The sequence below is a fragment of the Homarus americanus genome, unplaced genomic scaffold, assembly GCF_018991925.1.
Source record: "Homarus americanus isolate GMGI-L3 unplaced genomic scaffold, GMGI_Hamer_2.0 scaffold45698, whole genome shotgun sequence".
Classification (NCBI taxonomy): Eukaryota; Metazoa; Arthropoda; class Malacostraca; order Decapoda; family Nephropidae; genus Homarus; species Homarus americanus.
In genome coordinates, this window is record NW_024735554.1 from 2867219 (window position 1) to 2893378 (window position 26160).

Below are 26160 nucleotides of genomic sequence, written 5' to 3' on the forward strand. Positions count from 1 at the left end.
TAATAAACGAGGAGGGTATGGTGGCCAAAATGGAACACCTTGCCCCAATTGGCACCAGTCACCATATAGTGTTGTCATTCAGATTTAACTGTTACCTAGTTCAAGATAAGGCCAGGCCAAGATGCAAATATTACAAGGGAAATTACAACGGGATGTGGGAAAAGATGAGGGGTATCCACTGGCCTGACTTATTGAGGCACAAGAACGCAGACACTGCACTGAATATCATAACTAGTAAAGTGACCCATTTGATTGATAAATATATACCCAAAACCAAACCCAGTGCCTCTATGAATACAAGGGGATCCTACACATGAACCATGTGGCGGTCGACAAATTTAAGAAGAAAACCCAGAAATTCAAGACTTGGGTTGGGTCAAATGATGAGCAGGACAGGAGGATGTATGCAAGAGCCAGAAACCAAGCAAAGATAGAATGTAGAAGGGCTGAAAAGGAGTTCCAGAGGCTGGTTGCAAGCGAGGTCAAGTCAAACCCAAAGGCGTTTTATTGCAAAGTCGAAATTAAAAACGCGAGTAGGAATATCAGACCTGAGGCTTGAAGATGGTAGTTATACAGATTCTGACCAGGATAAAGCTGAGACATTGAACAGCTTCTTTTCCTCGGTGTTCACAAGAGAGGATGAGACTAACCTTCCTGCGTTCGAGGACAGACGGTTCGACACAGCACTGACCCACATTGTGTTCACAGAAGAGGGTATTAGAAATAAAATGTCAAAGCTAAAGTTCCATAAGAGTCTCAGCCCTGACATGGTGCATCCTAGAGTGCTAAGAGAGTTGTGGAACGAGCTTGCCGAGCTCCTGAAGATCCTGTTTTGTAAATGCCTGGATGAACAAAAGGTCCCCAGTGAATGGAAAGTGGCTTATGTGAGTCCTATCTTCAAGAAGGGCGATCGCCACTCCACGAACAACTATAGACCGTTGAGCCTGACCAGCATAATATATAAAGTACTTGAGAGTATTATCAGAGATGCCGCAATGGAACATCTACTACGAAACAACCTTGTAAAGGATTGCCAACACGGTTTTATGCCGGGGCGCTCCTGCTTAACACAATTGCTCAAGGTATTGGATATTTGGACCCATATTCTGGAACAGGGTGGTAATATCGACAATATTTACCTAGATTTTGCTAAGGCTTTCGACAGTGTATCCCACGAAAGGCTGAAAATCAAACTGGAAGGGTACAGAATTCGGGGAAATGTCCTAGCGTGGATAGAAGACTTTCTACATGACCGCAAGCAGTGTGTGGTGATTAATGGTATGAAATCATCATCCGTACCTGTCACAAGAGGGGTACTACAGGGCAGTGTATTGGGCCCACTGTTGTTTGTTTGTTTCATAAATGACATGCCTGACGTTGTACACTCCTCTATACAAATGTTTGCCGATGACGCCAAGTTATTTCGGAAAGTCAAGAACCTGTGTAAGTACTATGCTGAACATAGTATAATACAGTACCTTAATAATGAGGATATGAATGAAAAGGATTAACAGTAATCTTAATATTTATTGCTTACATAAGAAACACAGAAAGAGCCAGTCCAGGGGCAGCTGAACAATACTGTATATAATTTTAAACACGCTCAGTTAAACAAGAATATCAACAACCTGGGTGTTGGTGTGAGCCCTCCTCCTGGCTGGCAGGCAGGAAAGGCAGGCACATAGTGGTGGTAAGGATGACCTCAGCAACAGGGGCAGGTTCTGAAGGGGTTGCCTGGTTTGTATACATAAAATTTTATTATTTATCTCTTATGTAATGTGCCTCAGAAGGCAGAGTCCTGAATCTGTCCCTGCTTCACTTCATGCCTTTAGTGGTCAAAGGTGGTGGCTATTTGGCACTACTGTACTATCTACTGAGAAATGTCAGCTTGACTTTGTGGGCACAGCGCACACAACTGGCATTGTAGGGTGTAAAAAAAGCTGCTCAGTCTTAAAATAATTTGATCAAATGCTAGAAACTACCCTAGTATTCTGTGATACTTATAGAAAAATCTAAATACGTACAGTACATTCTAAAATCACAGTAGCATGAAAATATCCATTGATAGAAATAAAATAAATTATTATGGCCATTAAAATAATTAACAATCACTTCATCTAGGAAATACAAATAATACAAAAAACAGGTTGGTTATTTCCACAAATATATACATTAAATAAATACCATAAGGCATGGACAAAGACTCAAACTTGGTGAGAACTGTACCAGACCCTGAGGGGATATACAGCACTGCTTGCTATCCACACAAGGTCTATGGTGAAATGCTTATTACTCTGACTATAACCAAGTTTTTTAAACTCTTACAGCTGCCACATCAGCTAACAGCACCAAAATCATCACTCTGAATTATACAGCATTGGAATCTTTATATATTTACAGTTTTCATATTTATTAACAATAACAGACCTCGACCATAGTGCCCCGATAATCCTACACACAGTCAACCAGCATCATGTACATACTGTGTAATCAAGACATCATACCCAGAAGCTCATGACACATGTACTGTCTGCCTGGTTACCAAAAATAAAAAGCATATACTGTACTGTATAAATAAAACATGGTGTCTTGAGTATGTTAGTTGTCATGGTCTTGCCCAACGTATGTTTGTATTAGGGAGTTAAAGCATTATACACTGTGTACAGTATAAAATTTTTGTCTTTAACAATTTTCATTGTTCATAATGTTCATCAATTGAGAACTATTGTCTTTAATCATGAGGCTCTCTATATGACACCCTATATATATATATACTGTATATATATATATATATATATATATATATATATATATATATATATATATATATATATATATATATATATATATATATATATATATATATATATATATATATATATATATATATATATATATATATATATATATATATATATATATATATATTTTTTTTTTTTATTCCCAGTGGCAATTTGTTAATACATGTATTATAGAAAACGTGAATTAACACACCATCATTAAACAGTAAGAGATGAGTAATGATAAAGTTTCTCAGAGAGGTGAGAGGTGAAGTAGTGTTAGGTATGTATGTGTCTTGTTCTCTGAAGAATGTCACAATTATACTCTATAAGAGTTTCTGAATGTTTGGTTTGCATTGATAAAGTCTCGTAAGATTATCTCATGAATTTCTGTAGCACAGGTCAGGTTATACTGCATTAGGTTAGGCTCAATTATCAAGTAATTTTTAGGATAAGAGTCAAGCAATCACTGATTATGGTTAGACTTTTTGGTTGAAAGACTGAATTGTTACTACAGTTATTATTATTTAATATATTTTGTATCCAGAAGTGGAGACAAGTAAGGAATCAGACATAAGAAATTTATGTGTACAGTATACAAAAGATACTTAACTTATTCCTTTAATTTATTCTGTACAGGTACAGAATTTGATTTCAGTGAAGAGAAACCACATTTTTTGTTTTGAAACAGTACAGTACAGCACAGTTTATGCAACACACCAGATCTATTTTTTTATAATGTGACTTAATTATCTTTTCACTTATTCTACTGAATGAGTATGTTATTAGAGGATCTTTTGTTTGTTTTAAGCTGAACCTTCTTCCCGAACACTACTGCAAGGTATGACATTGTACCCCAGATATACCTGTACTGTATGTGCATTGTACAGTATATTTATAATTGTAGGATATTTGTATATGTTAGATTTTTCAAAAGTTAAGGACTGTACAGTACTGTAGATATATCTTAATTGTTAAATGTATGAGCCGTATTACAAGAAAAATCAATCTACACAGTCAACAACAAAATTTTTGCACCCCTGGGTCTGATGTCTTTCACAACAATCATTGACTGAGGCCATGATCATTTGGTAAGGTTGATACTTCTGATTGTGTGATGTATTGTGTAATCAATTTGATGTATTCTGTATTCCTGTATCATGAATAGTTAATAAGGAAAAATTAACAAGAATACATATAAAACCCGTGTTGTTCAGAATTCTTGTCCGGTGTGTCATGTTGTATAACACCGTAAAGGTGTAGAAATATTTGTTGTTGACTTTACATATGTATACCACTATCAAATCATATAAATGTGTCATAGAGGATTTCTATGTAAAGCATCCTGAAATATTATTGTATGTGTCCTGAGTACCTTAAGGTTATGTCTGTGTCCTAAGCAATACAAGTATGTTGTATGTGTCTTGGGCACAGGGAATTTAATGGCAGTGTTCTTCCTGCTGGCCGCTCCTGAGGAACGGCTGCAAGCAATACAGTACAGTATACAGTACTGTATGTGGGTTTGCCGTTAGGTTGACGTGAGGATGGTTTCAGATGTTGGTTCCTTGAGTTAAGAGCTGCAGCAATCAGTTACTAAATGATACTTTTAACTTATTTAAAAAAAAATTTGATAATCAACAGTGTCTGTATTGGGCAAATTTGTTACAAGACCACAAAATATCAATACTGTACATCACAAATATTATAATACACCCTGTATCAGCAATATTATATTGCTTGTATAAGTTTAATAATACTGTATAGTGATCATACTGTATTTGATATGCTTATTGAGAATGAGATTCATAATATTAATATTTATATGTCTAAAAAATAGATCCAACCTATCACAGGGAAGACTGATTACACAGCTTGTCATTATCACTGCCACCAGTGTCAGAGGTGATTGAATAAGGTAGCCTTTTCTCTTGTCAGAGAAGAGCTCTGGATAAGCCTCAGGGAAGCATCTTCTGAAGCCAAGCAGATACGTGGTGGACGGGGAACTCCTCAGATGCACTCTACTGAGTGAAGCTGAGGCTTCCTTGATTCTAGGCAAGTTATGCTAGCAGCTGTGTTGTTTATATAATGCCTGATAAAAGTTCAAATAGTTAAGAAAAGGTTTATTTATCCCAGTTCAGCCAAAGGCAGTATTATATGAATAAAGGACTTAGCAGAGGATAAACAAGGCCTGAATATTGACAGTTATGCAAAGGTGTACATGTAGTTTAAAGCTTGTTTATACATTGTAGGATCAAGTGTATTTATGTTGTACAGTATGTATGAGTTTGTTCATGTATTACAGGGTCAAGTATATCTATAACACTGTACTGTACAGTAGTTAAGAGCTTGTACACTTTAATTATGCGTCCTTAATAGAATTTCAGAGTACATATACAAAGGATCAGCCCTTGAAAAGGGGACTTTAGATAAACTTACTGTACTGTACACTTGTACTGTACTGTAGAAAATATGACAATCAGTATTTTAAGCTGCAAGTAATGAATATTATTTTGACTGAATTTACAAAATTATATGCAAAGAGAAAGGGAACATCAAAGCAAGACACATTTGTTAGAATAAATAAATTAAAAAAGAGTATCTTGGCATTTGTTTCCTGATGTCCTGCACTATACAGTACAGTACTGGGAAAAGACTTTAAAATATCATAATAATGTGCTGTATGCAGTACAAACACTAACCTTGCAGTAAAGTTGAGTAAATGTTGGTTCAGCAGCAGACAAAAGCATACTGCTAGGAATTAGCAATGACTGTATTTTATGGAAACTGATATTGTATAAGATCAGAACATTATCACAGTATTCTCCATATTTTAGTGTGGTAGTACTGTACTGTACTGTACTGTACTGTACTGTACTGTACTATGAATTTCCTGCTACCTTGAAGAATATAATTTGGGAATTTTTTTTACTACTGTATTTTAGTTATTATACACGGTAATTACAATGTATTGAAACAAAGTACAGTACTGTAGTCTAGAGTACATTATATTGTTATTGTGTATGATCACTTGTAATGAGGATAATTGATTTACAAGAAAACTTGGGTTCAGATTCTGTATCTTACCAGTACTTATTCTAGCTATATCACACACAATAATTTATTTGAGGTTTGTGTATCACTGACAGCCAATTATGTGATGTAATGTGTGTATACAATAAGCATATAGTATAATGTACAGGTAGTGCAGTACTGTACTGTACCGGTATAGGGTTTACAGTGCTCATTAAAAGGTTTTATAATGTAACTGAATTGGAATTATGAATACCTATTAATATACCAGAGTGTGTGTGACAGTGTCTGCACAGCAAAGTTTATATAAGTTACAATCTTTCACAATAAACAGCTTCAGCTTTAAATAAACATTAAGTGTTGATCTCAGTATCGGTAGAAGGATGTTCTGCGGGTGAGTGGCAAGATGTTGGAGGACAAGGAGGAGTTGTAGCGTGGAGGATCCATATTCGAGTAACTGCGATGGGATGACAACGATGAGCTGAAGGACGGAGAGACGAGACGGGAAGAAGGTGTCCGAGGTGAAGATGTGGGGAGGGCCTCTTCTTCCACTAGTGTCCTTGAGGTTAGTACAAATGAGAGATTAGAGGTACTGTATCATCATATATCTACTCTTTGGTGCAGATTTGTCATTCTAATTACTACTGTACCTATAAAGGAAACCTGATATTGTACTATAATTTTATTTTACTGTACTTTACTACCATATCTATACTGGAATAAGAAAATTCATTTACTGTAATTTGTTTTAATGTACCGTATTGTAGCACAGATATAAAGACTTAAATACTGTACAGTCAAGCTTATTAACACTGCACTGTATCTTCATTTGATGGTAAAGCTTTTGACCAAGTTACATAACATAATCCTATCATATTTTGCCATAGCATCATACACAGCTTATAGATTTAGTATCAAGCTCCATTTAGCAGTGGATACTGATAGCGAGTTAAGTCACTACAGAAACATGCATGTTTTGTTTTTTCTGAGTGGAGATGAGTTTGATTTTCATAGCCAGAAGTGAAATTAGAATTTGTAAATTTTGGCACTTGAATGCATACTAATTGTAGGTTAAACATTATTGAAATATTTAGATAAAGCCATATAATAGCAGGAGCTAGTAGTAAACATTGTAGCAGTTCATAGTAATCAAATGTGATCAGTTTTCTAAAAAGTTATCTTTTACACATATTACAGTATATAAACATTTAAAGGCCATGATAAATACTACGTATTTATTTATAATGATGCACAAGAGACAACACCAAACACATTAGTTGGGGATCTTGTTATCCCCAGAACAACAGTGCTCACCGTTTAAAATATATGTACGAACTACTGTAATACTGTATATATTTCCCTAGTGAAATATTAATGTAAAAGTTTGACTGTTGCATTTTCATTGTGCATCGGTATAATGTACACAAACTCTTTGGTGATATGTTTAAGACATTTGAAGGACCTGGCTTCAAAAATTTAATGAGTACAATACAAGATACTTGTGTATATTCAGATTTGTCATGACCCCAAAGAATAACCTGCAAGTTAATTGTTTTAGAAATAAATATATACAGCATAGATATATGGTACAGTACAGAGATTGAGGTAAAGGTGTAGAGATGGGCACCATCATATTACTGGTAAGATACGTCCTTATATTTTATAATACAGTTATATGTTTGTTTCAACACAGTGTAACTCTGTAACGTTCACACAACATGTGTGTGTGTGTGTGTGTGTGAGCTTAAGAAAATGGCATTTTTAATTACCAAAGAAACAACATTGTGATTTGTATATTATTCGATTAATATTGATATATCGCAAAATATCTATATAAAACTGTTAATGATGCCCAGTTCTGGCTCACTTTAATGGTGAATTTAATGTATGTAAAGATATAACTGCTTGAAAACATTAACTTTCAAGTTAAATTATTTTAAATAGAGAATATTTACCGTTGAAGTCACAAAAATTCACACTTTCAGAGAACACATTCATCACTACCTCTTCTCTTTTCACTAATTATTATGTACATCAAGAGTGAATTTGTTTGTGACTTCGATGGTAAATATTCTCTATTTAAAACATTTATTTAACTCATAACTTGAAAGTTAATGTTTTCAAGCAGTTATATCTTTACATACATTAAATTCACCATTAAAGTGAGCCATGATTTGGTGTCCTTAATAATTTTATATGATTTATTTATGATATATCAGTAACAAATCAAACATTATGTAGGAGCCAAAGAGCTACAATTGGGGTGGAACTTGTGTCAACTAAAAAAAAAAACCACTATAGGTCGAAGATGATGAAATGTAGGCAAAGAAAAGTAACTCAAGACAACAGCTTAGGTTTGGTCAGTTGGTCCCACCTTTTCCAACCTTCATATGAGCACTATAAAATTATTGTTGTAAGAAGTTGACACAAATTTGATCCTTTCTCAAACACTGGACTTCCATTCCGTGTATTGAAAACATATATAAACAAATTAAGAAACATTTCTTCTTAAATTTTAAGTGTTAATGTGGCTCCCTTGTCTACACCTTTACTAAGAGCAAATCTCCTGGAAGTAGAGAGATCATTTAATCATTGGTAAAAGAGGAATCCACTGACTAGGCTGTTGTCAAGCTGGGCCATAGTGTAGCCATCTATTGCTATACTTAGACCATTCATGATGACCGTAGCCAATCATAGAATAAGTTTTGTGGACTTTTCTCAACCATAAACAATTATGAGACCAATTGTAATTTTCTTTATTATTTACAGCCAATCACTGAATAAGTTTTTAGAACCTTCCTCAGTCACAACTAATCACTGAGCAAGTTTCTTTAAGTTCCACCAATGACTGAAAATCTTCACCAAGTTCAATATACGTACTGTATCAGTGAGTATCTTTTGTTACTGAAAAAGGTGGTAACTTAAAGGCATATTATATAAACACTAGTTTGATTTTTTTTTTTTGGGTGGGTACAGAAATATTGTTAGTCACATAGAAGTATTTTAGTCATAATGTAGTTTCTTTTAGTGTAACACCATGCAAAAAAAATAAAGACTCCTCACTCTTGAATATTGAATCTTGCTTTGTCTCCACCTCTGCCCAAGCTAAGAACAACGTACAGTAATTGTAAAGGTTTTGAAACATTGGGAACTGGAATAATCTTATTGGAATTTGTTTTAATCTATACAGTATATATCAAAGATGAACATTAAGAACTGGGCTTAGTATAATACAGGCAATTTAATTTACCCAGGACCAGCAACCCTTGTGTCTATTACAGGTATCCCTCGGTATACGAATGGGTTAAGTTAAGAAATCGGTAAGTAAATTTTCATATCTCAAATAACAGAACAAATGGGAAAAAGGGTTCAATTCCCCAATGACAAAAATACCCCAATATCATAGCCCAAAAACACAAAACCGGTTCACAAAAAACCCTACTTAACTAATGTTAAATAGTACTCTAAACAACTACAGTACCCTGTTATATAATTTACTACCTAACATATTAAAAATGTTAAAAAAATACTATCTAAATGAAAATATGAGCTAAAACTGTTAAGACAAATTTAAATCAAAGTATAACATCATTGCCATTTGTATAGACGCCGGTTATGTAACGTGTGGCCGCCCTCAAGCTTCGCCATAGTAACTCAGTCCAGCTGGGGATGCTACCCCTCCCGACCCTTAGCAATAGTTTCACATCCTGCTCTCTCACACAAAGAAATGTTCGTTCCCTTTATGTTTTTGACCTTATGATAGTTATTTTATTTACTTTTTTTTCACATAATGTATGTAGGATTATATGTGCATGTAACTGAGGAAAAAAGTTTAGCAAGTTAAGTTTATCTACACAAATTATGAGTTGAATAAGTAACCATAACATAACTCTCTCCCAGCTCATCCTGCGAACTTTCGCTGCCACACAAAGAAATATTTATTCCCTTTATTTTTTTTGACACAACTGTATGATAATTATTTATTTATTTAATTATTTTTGGATATTCTATATGTAGGATTGTGTGTGCATGTAAATGAATAAAAAATATGAAGAAAGTTGTTTATATGCCTGAAATTATAAGTTAAGAAATAATCATAACATAACTCCCACCTCAGCCTGGTAGGGGGATGTGGCCACCCCAGCTGACTACCCCAGGGGCACACGGTTTGAATTTTGCCAAGACCCAAATTCGTATAAGCTGGGGAAGCTTTTGTAACATGAAAAAGAGGATATAATTTTGGAAGTTCGTTTAAGCAAAATTTCTTATCTTGAACGTTCATATACCAAGGGAAACCTGCACTTATAAAATGTATATTAACCTTCTTTACTCTACTCTGTTTTAAAGATTTTTTTGGTAACTACATTATGTTTGCAGGAGGATAATTGATCTGCACCTGTCCATCAGTATAATGTACTGAATTTTAAATAACCCACCAAGGTTTATTAGTGGGGGTAAATAAAAATTATCCTGTTTAATTCAATGAAATTTTGTGACCTTCAGTATGTGCATAGATTACCAGATTAGATTTGAAAGCTGTTTTATTCATTTATTTTAATTTTATACCTGTATTGCAACATGTATTAATACAGTACAGTACTGTATTCCTAAATACATGTGGACAGTTATCACCAAGTACCTGTACAGCCTAATTATTATTTAATGTTTCAATAAATATTATATTTACTTACTTGAAGATATATAACTGACTTTCCTATGTATACACTGAGCTTATTCAAGGATGTCTTCCCTGTCACTGATAAGTCAGGAGAGACGAGCCATACTGTCAGACTTGTGTGAATATAATCATCTAATTATTACCTTCCAGAGATGTGAATAACTGTTGGTTCAGGGAACATATTTGTACATGTATCATTGTTAAGCATTTTGGCAGGAGGATTGATTGATACACATTTACTTACCAATCTTTTCATTCAGTTTTAAAGGTTTGAGATAGAAAGGAATATAGTCAGTGCCCGCTTAACTTACCTCTGGTGTTCGCCCATCTGCAGATTTTTTTTTTTTCTTTATGTAATGATGCCACATGTCCAATCATTATGTGTGTGTGTCTGCAGATACTATACATACATTTTACCTATGATGAACCTGTCTACTGCCATGTGTTTGTAAACATTCTTTGCATGCTGCACTTCATTTACTTATAACATGGGTTTTTATGGGAAATTATTGTGTGCCTAACATACATTCATTTTAACATGGGGGGTCCCCTCCCTCCCCCTACATTATGAACACTGGTTCTCAGGAACACATCATGTACATTAAGCGGGCGCTATCTGTAAGGAATTTGGAGTTCATCACCAGCAAAGGTGTTGGGAGGACCAGTGCTATGATTAAGGGGCCATACTGAGGTTTCTAAGTTGTGTATATATGTGTGTGTGTGTGTGTGTGTGTGTGTGTGTCAACTCAAACATACAAAAAAATTCTGAAGTTCAATGAAAGCATGACATTGATTTTTTAGATCCATAAACACACTACAGGTATAAGCATCTTCACACACACACACATGCATGCATGCATGCACGCACACACATACACATGTACAAACCTCTTTGAACCTTTAATATGACTTCTTAAAATTACATAAGACCAGCATATTGCCATCCCTTTATTAGATGGAATTTAATGCTGTACAGTATTGTATATACTTTTCAATAACGGACAAAAAGATAATCAAATTTATATTGATTAACCCCAGCCACTTAAAACTGTGGAAGCTGTTCTCATTCTCAAATGCTGTATGTGTACTGTATACAGTATACTGTACATTATAAAAATATGCATGCAGTTAATTATAGAAGAGATAACCTTATGGTAAGAATGTATTTATTGTACCAGTGAGGATGTACAATAAGGATAATGAATGTCTTTGAGTGAATAAGTACTGTATTAAGTACAGTACTGTAAATGTATATTCATTTTTGAATTGGAGGAAGTAGGTATAATGTGCCTTGAATGAATGTGTTAACGAATATAATATGATAGTGATGATGTAGCAGTTTTTTAAGTTTTAATGTAAAAAAAATTGTGTAATGTGTATGCTTAACCTCTTGGACTATTAAGCCTGCCACCCTCCTTAGTACAGCAACTTATCTCCTGAAGATAACTGTGACTAACCTTTTCAATATGATGACATATTCGCTGAGTATGAAAACTTTGTACTTAAGGGGTCAAGACATAGTACTCTGTAGTTTTATATATACTGTACAGTACATTATACTGTCATAAGAGTCATTATGAAGGAGGAATTTAATACAGTGCATTAATGTTTTAGAGCAGGAGTTCCCAAGCATCTTGCAGTGTGACTTCATCTAGTTCTGTCACAGTACACACACACATATACTATAAGGATTCATAGGTTAATTGCAGACATATTTTTATATGTATTTAACTGTAAAAATAAATAAGGAAAATGTATTACATAATTGAGAAATCTAAAAGTAAACACAAGCACATTTAATATGTGACATGTTTATATCATAATGTAATGTTGGTTAAACAACATAACCTGCAATTTTTCTTATTTACATCTCTGTCATAATCCATATGTGACATGTGTGTATCATCATTTAATTAACTTTCTGTTAACAGGAGTTATAATTACAGTATGTGATTAAACAACATAGCATACAATTTTCTAAGTTGTATGCTACATCTGTGTCATATTTGATATCTGACTTGTATACATCATCATTTGATTAATTTTCTATACCTGGAGGTATATGAGGTTAAGTATAAGTTGAGGTTTGATATACGTGTATGGTAATAATTTTTTATAAACACCATTGACTAGAAAGATGCCTCACAGACATAAGTGCTTCCAAATTGTACCAGAACCTTGATAGCTCGATTTTTAACTACTGTGTCATCATAGACATCAAAATTCACCCCTGCCTTGTTGTCAGCCTATAATTCTGCCATTTTTAGTGCCAAAGAGCCACAATGGCTTATGTCTGTCTTGAACAGAAACCGAACAAATTAAGAGACTCAGTAAGCAACTCAGTGAAAATATCATTGAAATTTGCTGCCATTTTATGTCCACATCTGTGGGAAGTAGGGAGTGAACTGACCTGACCTGACACAAAGAGAGTAACTGCGGTAATCCCTCAACCATAATTTATGATCACGACTTAATGAAACAGCCTCTGTCGACCACATCCTTCAGTCCTTGACTCCTGGACTAAAAAAAACAAAAATACTCACATGTGACTGCTGCAAGACCCAGGTGACTTCAGTGATCCCACGAGCTCTATGGTAGCTCATCAACCCCCTGACCTATAATGCAACCCTGTGTTTGGGAACTGCTGTCTAGAGGATAAGTACTGTATTGAGAGTGATAATTGTCAAGGGGCCAGCACATACCAAGGTCAGAAGTTATTGACATATATATGGACAAGGAGACTCATGACTGGTGTATGGGGGGAGACGCACCTATGGCATGAGGGAGGGTGCAGATGCAAGGACGATTATAGTGACAGTGGCACATTTATATAGCTGTGACATATAGGTACTGTATAATGGTGATTGTAACATATATGATGACAGTAGTGGTGAGTGTGACTGACAACACAGATGTAATGGTGAGTTGTGACATGACAACACAGTTGTAATGGTGAGTTGTGACATGACAACACAGTTGTAATGGTGAGTGTGATGTAGGTATAGCATTATACTGTAAGTAGAATTGTGGATTTGGAACTAAATTTCAGATATTAAATGTGTAAGAAAAGAATATAAAAAATTTAAATCCATGAAATAAGACATATACACAAAGTGAAACATTTGTAAGACCACACAATCAAGTTTCTGACAGCAAGAGACTTTCAATAACAACAGATGTTAGTTCCAGCAAATGTGGTACTGTACTGTCCTAAAGAATGAGTGAATGTGATGAGTGAGTACTACAAAGCTTGCAGTGCATGCAGGGGAAGGTAAGATGCACAGCATGTTTGTAGGTTAGTACTCACCACTAACGCAATGGATGGGGCCTTCTCGCAGGAAAAAAACCACCATTTACAGATCATCTGTGGGAGTATCTACTGCTGAAACGTAGACCCTAAAGGTCACTTGTAAAGCCACGCTGTTTTACTGTTATTTCTACTATTGGTATTGATGACTCAATCAACTACTGTAGATGGTAGTTGCACTACAGTACTGCTAGTATTGCTTCTACTGGTGATAAGTGTGAAGTGATGAATTGCTGCCAGGCGTGTTGAAGGTTCTGCCTTGGCAGCATGACACGTACTCCTCAAGGCACCCACCTTGCGGCTGAGAAACGGCGCGCAGGGTCTTGCAGCTGTCGCCGGTACTCACTACCTGGTCGAGCTCGAGCATCTGCTGGTGGCAGGTCCATAGTATTGGTACGTCGGTACACTGGTCTTACAGAAAGTCCTGGGTTGACACCTGATTGTGAAATTCCAGGCAGTGCTTCTCCCAGGTGACCGGTAGTATTGGTGCGCCGATAAACTCGCTTCTCACCCACGTCACCAGTCTTACCCCCTCCATTTAACCCTCCTCGGTTCCAGCCAGATTGTCCACTGGTACCCGATATACGTGTCAGGTGAGTAAGGCGTCGTGACAGTTCTTCTCGAGCAAGGTTACGTGTATCATCGTGACTTGGAGTCAAGCGATTTGGAGGATCGGGACTTCGAAGGCGGCTAACTGATGGCTCACGGGACTTGCTGCTGCCCCTCTCTGTAGAACTGTCTACTGCTGCTACAACTGCTGCTGCTTCTCCTGCAAGTGCACCCGCTGCAACTGCAGCAGCTACAGCATCTTGTACTCGTTCTCCATCTAATTCATTATCAATATTTGGACTGGACGGGTGTGCTTTGGAGTCATTGGGAAGATTTGAATTCTTACGGCTTTTAGATGAAATATTATCAGGTGGCATGGATGGTGCTCGGTAGGTGTAGGGGCGGTCTTCAGGCGGAATGGACTTTATGCGGTGATTTAAGGAATAATCCTCCAAAGGCATTGAAGGTGCTCTATGGGTATAGTGTCGGTCCTCTGGGGGCAGCGATGGTAAGCGACGTATACTTTGAATGTCATCTGGTTGGACGGAAGTAAAGCGTCGTATGCCAGGCAGATCATCTGGTTGCAGAGACATGCCTCGCCGCCCCCCCATCAAGAAGATAGTTGGATCCTCTGGAGGAAGAGATTTTCTAGAGTGTCTTCGAGGAATTTCCCAAGAAGGAGGAGAGGTGACAGAAGCTCTCGGAGAAGTAACTGGTGAAGCATACCGCAGGGGACTGAGGGATTCCCTTACTGTTTTCTCTGTTTCCTCCTTCATGAGACGAGCCTTTGCTGCTGCTAACTGTTGGTCCATGTCTTCTTTTGTATTTGCTCTACGTAATTTTGGCTTCTTTTTATCTTGAAATTTTGAATAGTAACTCTTCCTTGTGATTCTGTCCATGACACTTTCATCCTCATTTTCACTTAGTCCTCTAGGATCCTCAATCCCAATTGTAGAAGATTCTCTTAATTGTGTTTGAGAATGATTTCCATCTTGTAGTGGGTCAACATTCCCACTACCAGCCAGCTTTTTGATTTGGGCATATTTGACTCCTTCACCCTCATTGCTGGGAATGTGATTAGAACTTGTTTTTGTGTTCTTGTCTACTGTTTGCGCTGGAACCGTAGGTGGATGGTGATTATCTATATTTGCAGCAGCCAAATCAAGATTGGTAGGTCGACCATTTCTGCGGCTTGCTAAAGCCGGTGACAATCCATAGGTTGTAATTGAACCCACAGAAGAAACTGCAGGAGTTACACGAGAACCTCCGGATGTTTTCACTCCAGCCCCAGACTCCTGAACACCCATGTTGCCAATACGTGAAGTAATATCACTTTCAAGTTGAGATAGATGGTCACAGATACTCTTTGTCACTGATTCAAGAGTATAACTAGGTTGTAAGTTAGCAGGGCTGCCCTCTGGGACAACACTCTGTGCCCGTTCTGTGAGAGGGGACCCTGACCCTAATTCACCGCCCTCCTCTACACGACTTAAAAATAGATTTTCCTGACTTTTTGAAAATTTCTTGGATTTCATTCGAGGTGGTTTCTTAGGATGTTCTTCATCAGCACTTGCTGTGGGTATGGAAGGTTGAGACATTGAGTTTAGTGATGTTCGGGATTCTTCTTTTGTATCTTTACGGCCTAGAAATTTATTAAGTGCATCTGTTAGTTTCTTTGAGGGCTTCCTCTCAGGTCTCTCTGAATCATCTAGAGTCCCATCTCCTTCACACACACTGGATTTAGAAGAGCTTTTTTCTGTCTTGTGTTTCAGGAACCGCGAGGGCCTTTTTAGTCGAAATTTTTCTTCTTTTTCAGGTGCATCATCGTCTTCCGGTCGTTTGTCTGTTGCTGAACGAGTGTTGTCAGAAACACTGGAACCAGATCGATTAAATCGTGAAGCAAGTAACTTGTACATAGATTTAGGTTTCTCTGGATCACAAGAGGAAGTTTTCTTTACTTTGCCTCTGTCCTTTTCATTGTCTTTGTTCAGCTCCTTCTCTTTTTCATTTTCTTTCTTTTTTACTTGCACTTCCTCTTGGTTTAAATCCTTTTCTATGAATCTCTCTTTGTCTTTATGATTTTTGTGTTCTGTCTTCCTTTCCTTTTCTTGAACAACAGTTTCATCTTCAGATTTATTAATCTTGTTTTCTTTTGCTATACAAGTTGATAACTGGTTCAAGTTAGGTGTGGGTGGAGCACGGATAGGATTAGCAGCACCCTCATTGTTTTGGTTTGGTGCTCTTTCTGGTGATTTTGCATGATCGAATTTCTTCTCAATGGATGTTCTTGCCTTTTCAAATGGCGATTTGGAACGATCAGGAGCAGGCAGTGGTGATTTTAATCTCACAGTTGGGGGATCTTTTTTGACAGCTTCTATTGGCAGTTCACGGGATTTATTGCGTCGGTAAGCTTCAAAAGGTGAAATACGCTTTAGTGAGCCAGAGTTAAGTTGATTAAACTTTTCCCCGGCAGCTTCAATTGCCGGCGTCAATTCTCTTGATTTACTTTTCCGGTATGTCTTAAGTTGTAGAAAATCACTGGTTCCTTTAGTGCTTGTGCTGCTGCTGCTATTGCCACTGTAGCTGCTGCGAGTGCTGAGGCTGCTGCGGCTGTTACTCTTCACAGGAATGCCGCTGGTTGAGCGACTTGTTGCAATGCCACTGTTGTTATTTTGAACATTGTTTGTACTGTTGTTATTTGCTTTAGTTATACTGTTTGATGTTAAGTTACTATCATTTGATGTCAAGTTACTGTTTCTTATAACTGATTCATTAACATTACAATTCTCAATGATATTATTTTCATTTTTATTTTTGTTAATAGAACTGACTGCCATAACTTGATTGTTTATGTTGTTGTTTGCTGCTTCCTTATTAACACTTACCATATCATTGCCATAGGTCTTTGTGTCAGGTAGAGGTGCATTAGTTTTAATATCGGATGAATACTGGCGGTTAAAGAGAGAATGAATAGGGACACTTCTATTTTGTTGAGACTCCACACGACTCAGGCTGTCGGTGGTACAGCATATGTCTTCAGGTTTTCCTCCTTGGTGTTCATGTATATTAACTTTCCCACGAGATCGTCTGTAGGCATCCAGGGCAGAATTGTCAGCACTTTTAACAAATGTGTTACCAGACTTAAGCCATTCCTCTCGGGAGGATAAAGCTCGTCGAATGCCACCACTTTCAGGAACACCGTCACTATTTGAAGGACTAATTGCCCCCTCTCGACAGATGTCTAGGATGGTATTATAACCAATGTGATCACTAGGTGTTGGATGGACGGAAAGTGCACGGTTCTTGCGGTCACTCGCCCCAGCATCAGTACGGAGCATTGGAATATTACTTGTAGAGGCACTGTTGGCAGGTACAGTGTTTGTCACTCCACAAGCTGAGGTAATTACTGTTGCATCACTTGCTTCTGCCTTATTTACAAAGCCCAGGTTTTTTCTTAGTCTTGTTGCATGTTCACTGTTTGCTCTCATGTTGTTAGTCATAACTGGAGGTGTTCCATGGTATCCAGTAGTACTTTCAGAATGTGTTTGTGTGGAAGAACGTTGAATTGGTGTGCAGGAGATGTGGAGTGCTGGGTTAGAGGAGTACATTGGTTTGCCAGAACAATACATTTGTGTGTTTGGAGAAAAAGTTCGTGTTGATGAAGTGTTTGGTGTACCAGAAAACTGTGCTGGTAAACCACGAGTTGGTGAAAACATTTCAGAGTGTGTGTTGTTACCTCTCAGTTGTTGTTGGTCTGGCAGTTTGGGCACCTCAGGGGCCTCATCTTCTCCAGCTTCTAGCTCTCTCACAAGCTGTTTCAGTTGTTCTTGCACACTCTGCTTCAGAGCCTCTGTGTCTTCTGATGACTGGCCGCTGGGGGAAAGCTGTGAAGTGTGCTGGTCTTTTTGCACACAAGTGTGAGAAGCAGTGTTCAGCGGAGCTGGTCGCTGTAGCTGCTGCTCACAAAGCCCACCATCCCTCCCAATGCATTCCCCCGGCTGGCCACCCACAGTAGAGTGGGGGCGGCGATGTTGACTCCGCAGTGTTCCATACATTGCTGCTATCCGGTCTGCAGAGTCGTGCATACCTCTATTTTGAGTTAGATTTCCGCTGCTGCTAGCAGGATATGGACGAGGAAGTGACATGCCACCTCCTGGGTACCCTCTGCTGCCCATCATCCCCAGCTCTTCGTCGGGGATGTTGTGTAGCTCTCGGGAAGGAGCACGGGAAAACTGTGGCCGACGACCAAGGGAACGGGCAGAGGCTTCAGATGTGTCAGACTCTCCTCCATCATCACCGCCTGACCACCGGGATGCCCGCCACCCTGCCGGGACACATGAGTTAACAAGTAGAAAGTGTTGTCAAGCACCTTTGACTGTTATTGGTGTATGATATTGTATCACCAAAACAAAAAACTTTCCTAATATGTACCATAAATGCAAATGGTTTACCTGTAATCAATCATGTCCCCATGAATTATCCTACTTGCTTTAGAGTATCATAGCTATAGAATATTCATGCAGGTACTGATTCAATTGCATCAGTTTTATCATTATACAGTATTAACTATTCATGATGCATTCATTAAATACAAATGGCAAAGGAAGCTATTAATCTTTTATAATTGAAAATCATTAATTTATAATTGGATTGTAAATAGTATACAGTTTAAAAGTGTATTGACTCTAAGAATTTTGTTACAATTTATCTCCAAAGGTAAAACTGTAAAGTTCTTTACACTCACCATCATCCTTACCTGCACTAGTATATCCTATAGTGATATACATTGATCCTTACCTGCATTAGTATATCCTACATTGAACCTTACCTGCACTAGTATATCCTATAGTGATATACATTGATCCTTACCTGCATTAGTATATCCTACATTGATCCTTACCTGCATTAGTATATCCTACATTGAACCTTACCTGCACTAGTATATCCTACAGTGATCCTTACCTGCACTAGTATATCCTACAGTGATCCTTACCTGCACTAGTGTATCCTACAGTGGGTAACATATCCATTCTCACCTCCCTCTCAGATGCACTCACTGTGCACCTGCTGGGTTCTTTCATAAGGACTTAACCCAGCACTTTCCTACCACTACTGTATCACAAACATGGAAGATTAACTTCTTCCTTACTCAGTAGGAATTTTTTTCACACGTTTATTACTGTATATCATAAAAATACCCATTATTGAGATTGTAGACTTCACATGGTACATTTTACAACAAACAGGAGTCTTCTAATGTGGTGTTATCTACAGTAATTACCCTCAACAGACTCGGCATGTAATTTAATCTATAACATATCTCCTTATTATTGATAACTACTGTATAACCATTATTGTTAAAAGTTTCTAATTACACTACAGTATACAAATTAGAGAAGTGTTAAAATTTACAAGTTATTTAATATGCTATACAGTATATTTCCTGCCTAAAAACACCCACTAAGTATTTCCACTCCTACCAGTATATCAGAACCACTTACCTTGACTAGTCTTACCCTCACATTCACCTACATAATTAATTTTGCTTACACTAATTCTATCCTTGGAAGATCTGCTTTTTTATTAACATTCCAGTTTATTTATTACAATCCTCTGAAATTTTATACTATGTATATTTACAGTTAATATAAGAAATATTTAGATTTTTCTTGCAGATTCTTTAAAGGCTATTTTTGTCAAAATTTCAGCAGATGCATGAATACTGTACTTAGTTTATTATTTTAATTACCACCTTTCTCTGAAGTAATTACATAACTTTGTTTCACTATTAGCCAGAATTTTGTCAAAACCAATTAATATACGTATCTATCAGTAACTATGTCAACATCTTAAAAATTTACATAGATTTGACAAATACCAGTTAGGTGTCTACCAAAAATACATTTTCTTTTTATGCTTATTTTCATTTAATTTGTCTTATACTGTATGTTTCTCTTATATACAGTACAGGAGTGCTTCAATTCATGAAAGGAATACGATCCTAAAAAAAAAAAATGGAAATCAATTTTTTTGTCAATTGAAGTCATATTTCCCCTTGACTACCATTATAAAAAGGAAGATATGCTCCTACCGGGAGGGAGTGGGGGGGATCCCCCAAATGTAAAAGACAGTACTGGGAGGATGATGGTGTAGCAGCTGGAACATCTGCCTCACCACCACCTTCATATGACATATGTTGCCACACACTAGCCTGCTACAATGCACTGCTTCCTCTCCATGTTTAGCATGGGATGCTCTCAGATGCCTGTACCAGCGACTCGGCATCTTCTGATACTTCGAAAAAATACAGTAAAAAAAAAAATGTAAAAAGAGGGGTTTTTGTTCATAAACAGAAGCAGTGGAACAAAAGTTGTTTTTTGTATTATCAAATTTTTTTAAACCAAAGCACTTCTGTACATGTACCTCTTACAGTACCTTGGTGAGCTGTGGTGTAATAGTCAGTATTCTTGCCTTGCAAGCGAGTGGATCCAGGTTCAATCCCCCTGGCAGGGTGACACTTTGGGCAAGTTTCTTTATGCCTTTGTCTCTCTACTAGTAATTGGGAACCTGAATGTTAACTGATTTGCAGATTGTGTTCTGGGATAAAGGTTAGCCAGCCTTTGTCTTCTGTGATTATTTCTTGACACTTTTTTTTTTTACAAGCATTCGTTCACTAATGCAGGGTAACCAGACACGAGCAACTACAGAGTGCACATATATTTTCCCTTCATTTGTTGTCATTCTTTCTTGCTTACTGTTGTGAAAGATGCCACCAATGCAGGTTTACCCTAGTTGCTTCACACAAGCCTGGTAAAGTCCTTTGCTAAAATTCACTCAACATCATGTTCTCCGTTCATATGGTGCTTCACGTTCTTCACCCCACCCTTCTTGGTAATATCTTTTACCCCTCACTAACCAACTCTGAATCTACAATATTTTTACCAATTTTTCACTTCCTATTCTGTGAGTGCATTCACCGTATCATCAGAGCAGACCGTGATCTACACTTTGACCAACACATTTCACCTCCACATCATCTTATTACAGTGCTGTCCTCATTCTCTGCACTAGTGTGTTAGGAACAGTCCCAGATATTAGTTTAAATAATATATAATATTTTTGAGGTAGGACATTCATATTCCTTCTTCTAAATTGAGTATAATATGAAAACACTTGGAACATATCCTTAAATGTTGGAAGTATTTTGTGGTACTCAAACAACTTATGTTATAATAATTTGCATATTGTTAGTACATTGTTCATTTTAATTATGTTCAATAAGTAGGCTTGTGTTAATAAATTGGCATGGAACTTATGAATGACCAAATATTCTTCAAGACCATAAAAAATATTTCCAAGGAAGTTAAACAGTTTAACTTCCCTATTTTAAGTCAGTATTACAAACTGCCATTCTTGTTATATGGATTACTTAAAAAAAATTATCGCAAAATATTTATCAGTACGTACAGTGCAGTATTTGGTGGATATTACAGTTGTCATTATGTTATTGGCTTTATAAATCTGGTGGTAATTGTAAATTTCTAAAAGTTATTCTAATTTCATCATCATCATTTAATACCCATTTTCCACACTTGTGTGGGTTACCATAATAAAAAATAACAAAAATGGTATAGAAGTTAATATTCTCTGTGGGAAAATTACAGTGTTTATACAGGGCGTTCCATAAATACCTTTCATAAATTAGGCGGTGTATTCCCGAGACATAAATGACTAAATGACCAAACTGTCAATTCTCAATAGTTTGGGAGTTACAGCACACGACAGGTTTGGTAGTAATGTGATGAACCTATATGGGGTGTACATGAAACATCCAATACACTGTGCTTGTGATGTTTATTAACAATAATAATACAATATGATTTGTATTGGCACACCCTGAACTCCTGAATCCAGCACTGGATTACATTACCATTTATTGCTTAGAAGTAACAAAAAAAAATAAAGGCTAATTTGGAGAATTGTCTAAGGTAGCTCAGGGTTAAGAAGATTTACTAATAATTTATAATTAGAATATTAGAGTGAATACAAGGTTGGTATTTTTATATTGAGCTTTTATGAGTTATAAAACATATAATGGAATATGTGAAGTATTAACATTTAGTGGAAATGTTCAAGTTCTGCCCCTCTTGTTCAATGCAGGGCTCAGCCCGTCGCACTAGTGAATGTTGCACGCCGCATTCAAAGACCCCAGGGGTGTTGAGAATGCTTGTCACACTGTCCTGTACACAGAGCCACAATTCCTCACGGTTTGTGAACCTCTGTAACATACACCTTGCTTTCTATGTGACCCCACAGGTAGAAATCAAGGGGATTTATGTCAGGTAACTGTAGGTTTCATCACATTCCTACCAAACCTGTCATGTGCTGTAACTCCCAAACTATTGAGAAATGACAGTTTGGTTATATATATATATATATATATATATATATATATATATATATATATATATATATATATATATATATATACACACACACACACACACACACACACACACACACACATATATATCTTGTTTGTATATGGAAGTCCGCATGCTATATGGACTGATGATATATATGTAGCCTCGTGTTTCCTAGCTGGATTCGGTAAAATACTACTCCGACCACATAGTTGGCACGGGCAATCCCCAATAGAGGTTCACGGCGCTTAACAAGCATGATGAACAGGCTTTGTGTGGAATATAACAAAGCCTAGTATTGTTTTTGTTGTCCTTGTGGTGCAGTGGTAGCAATCCCTGTTCACACTCAGAGGTCCAGGGTTTGATTCTCGACTAGTGAGGTATTGTTTTTTTATTTATATACATATAGAATACTCATGCACTTTGCATAAATAACTGCTCTACTACTTGGGTCACTTCCTGTGTGAATTTCATAAATATTTTTCCAAAAAAATTACCGGGTAACTTTTAAATTTCAATAAACTTTTAAGCTTTTTGCAACTCCTTTACCTGTCACTACATGTTAGGAGACGCTCAGTGACCTTAGGTGAATACAATAAGTTTCTCTATATAATATGATCTTATCTTTGTATTTTTCTATCATTACTGTACTCTGTATTTTGCCTTTTTTCATATACACTACTGCAATCTTTTTCTGAACTGTATTTGTTCTTTCCAATTTACAATTACCAATAATTAAGTTACCTGGTCCCTGTTACTACCAGTATCAGTTGTATGACCATATACCAGTGGCTCTGGGCCACATTTATCATTGTAAATATAGTGGAAGGCGCCAAAACTTTGGATCTAGATCCAAGAAAAAATCTCATATACAGTACTGCACTGTCCAGTTATTTGGAGTTTTACACGTCTAACTGTTACCAGTTACATACTTTTTACATTTACTCTTGGACAGGACTTGTGTATTTACCCCAGTGAGAAGGCTGGCTCTCTCTCTCTCTGGGCCCGGTCTGGGGTAAATACACACTTCCTGTACATGACAGTTGTATCAAGTTATTACATATTTTCATTAATTTCACTCTTACAAAGAATCCCAAATAATTCACAATTTTCTAATAAACCCTTGCGGGCTCCATAATATGATTCCACAGGCACCATATAGGTTGGGGACCATTGCCATATATAGTACAGTATCCGTAAAAAAAAAAAAAAAAAGCATTTCATCTTTAATTCTTGATTTTGTGAAAAAATTACACCTGTATTGAGCTTTCAGTTTTTATGGCAAAATTTTAGTTCTACCTCAAATAGAATGTTTTCTATGGCCAAAGTATAAACATTTTCTGCAAGTCACTGAACGTAAACTCCGACACTCGCTGAGGCAGTAGCCCAAGCTGTTGGTGGTTGGCTGACAGCCAGTAACCCAGAGTGATAAAGTAGTAGAACGCACACTAATATCTGGAGCTTCTGGTAACAAAATGATTGGCTTAAAGATAAGGTATGAAATTTAGGTTTCTACGATAATAGTTGTTGGTGGTGTTTTAGTTCTTTTTAAAATAAATGAAGTAACTACCTGTATCACTCAAAATGCAAAAATGTTTAAGAGCCCAACAAAAATTAGTCTCATTAAGCATTACAACTATAGCTCCAGCAATTAATAAAAAAAAAGTGCTGTCAGTAGATCATATAAACTTTGTTCACCACACGATCAACAAGATCCTTTATTCTGGAAATAGGAAAAGTTTAGTTGGTTTTTGAGTGTCCACCAAGTCTGCTTTAGCAAGATATGCAAACGATTGCATAATCGAGGTACTGTGTAAGAAAAAGTTTGTACCACAAAATAACATTAACACAGTTCTAATTTTACCCAATAAAATGTCTACATCCTTAACAAAATTATAAAAACTCCGAGTCAAAACTAGGTCCAGGATATTACCCAAAACATGTGAGAACAGATGCATGATTAAAAAACTTAAGGCCCATCAACTCTAGAAGTAGAGTAGGGATTAAACACAGGGTCATCCATCCAATGGCTGAAGTCACTGTAGATTGATGGTTTTCCCTGACCAGTAACCTTATCTTCTAGTCCCTTAGTTGACTCAAAAAACCCCAACTGAAAGCTCTCTAGAACATCCATCATGAGAATACATTATTTATGATCTTCATGTCAGTTGATTTTTTTTTTTTGCTTTGAAATATGTCTGTAGCTGCACCATCACAGTTTTCACTGGACTAGCAGAAACCACTTTTCCTCTGGAATGTGAAAATGTAGTCTTCCTGTGTATCAACACAAAGGATGTGCTACCACCCACTACAGAATATGAATATAGTGTACATAGAAGTGATATCCCCATTAGCCAGAACAATTGGTGCAGAGCACTTCCAAGAATAAGAGACTTCCGATAACGAGACGACTCCTTCAAATCCGGAAAAAATCCCCCAACCCCAGAATGTTTTTGGGTACGGAAAAGTTTCTTGTAATTTTCCAGAAATTGAGTACGTATTATTTCATCCTCAGAATTTGCTCCCAGACCCGGAAAAAAAATGGAGAGTTTCTTGAATTTTTCAGAATGACATTATATTTCAGCTCCCAGACCTGGAAAATAAAATTTGGAGAGTTTCCAAAATTTTCTTTGAATTTTCCAGAAAATGCACCTGATTTTGAACCTCGGATTTTGCTCCCAGGCCCAGAAAAAATAAATAAAAGATTATTGAGTTTCCGTAATTTTCTTGGAATTCTTGAAAAAATGCACCCGATGTTCAACCTCAGAAAATCGTTCCCACACCCGGAATTTAGATAAATTGTCCACAAAATTCCTAGCAAATTTCAATTCCGGCTGTTGGGGAGTTGCAGCCAAGAGGGATTCCTACTAAAGGAAAATATTACTGTAACAGAGTATTTGCACCAACTTGGCTTCTAACTTATCAGTCCTAGACAAGTCCCTTTTATTGCTTAACAAACTGTCAAAAGAAAAAGAAAACTCTGCTGTAAACAAAGAGAATTCCAAGATTACAGATCTATGAAAAAAGAAAAAGGATATGAAGAAACTAAATGGGATAACCTATCTAGTGCTACTGCTATTACTATCACCAACTTAGCCAGCCGTTTCCTCCAAGCATCAGCATCTATCTATGATCATCTAAAACCCTTCATATGCCCGAGACTTTAAACTGGTCAGAGTGAGGCATTGAGAAATTTAAGGAAAGGGAAATTGTGTACCTACCCATAAATGGCCCTGGGTTTTGTAAAGTTTTAAACAGAAGTGTTAAAGGGTCTTGGGATTGTGATGAAGTAACCACCACCCCCTTTTTTTTTAACACTGCTCTTGGGTTTTCTCAGAGATGTCAAATTTTATATATAGTACAGTGGGGTATGCTCTAACGAACGGATCCTAC

General features: G+C 36.8%; 1 protein-coding gene across 9 annotated transcripts in view; it reads right to left on the minus strand.

The window, feature by feature from the left end:
• Positions 1 to 3385: 3385 nt before the first annotated feature.
• Positions 3386 to 26160, minus strand: part of LOC121871386 — a 107774-nt gene continuing 84999 nt past the window's right edge. For 7 of the 9 annotated variants that reach the window (XM_042373614.1, XM_042373620.1, XM_042373619.1 and 4 more), the window contains 3 exons: positions 14090 to 18668; positions 8874 to 8915; positions 3386 to 6369 (listed from right to left, as the gene is read on the minus strand). In XM_042373614.1, the coding sequence (XP_042229548.1) occupies positions 6177 to 6369; positions 8874 to 8915; positions 14090 to 18668 (4814 nt within the window). In that variant the 3' untranslated portion in view covers positions 3386 to 6176. Of the gene's footprint in view, positions 6370 to 8873; positions 8916 to 13795; positions 18669 to 26160 lie in introns of all 9 variants that reach the window. The other 2 variants (XM_042373616.1, XR_006089868.1) reach the window with 2 other exon arrangements.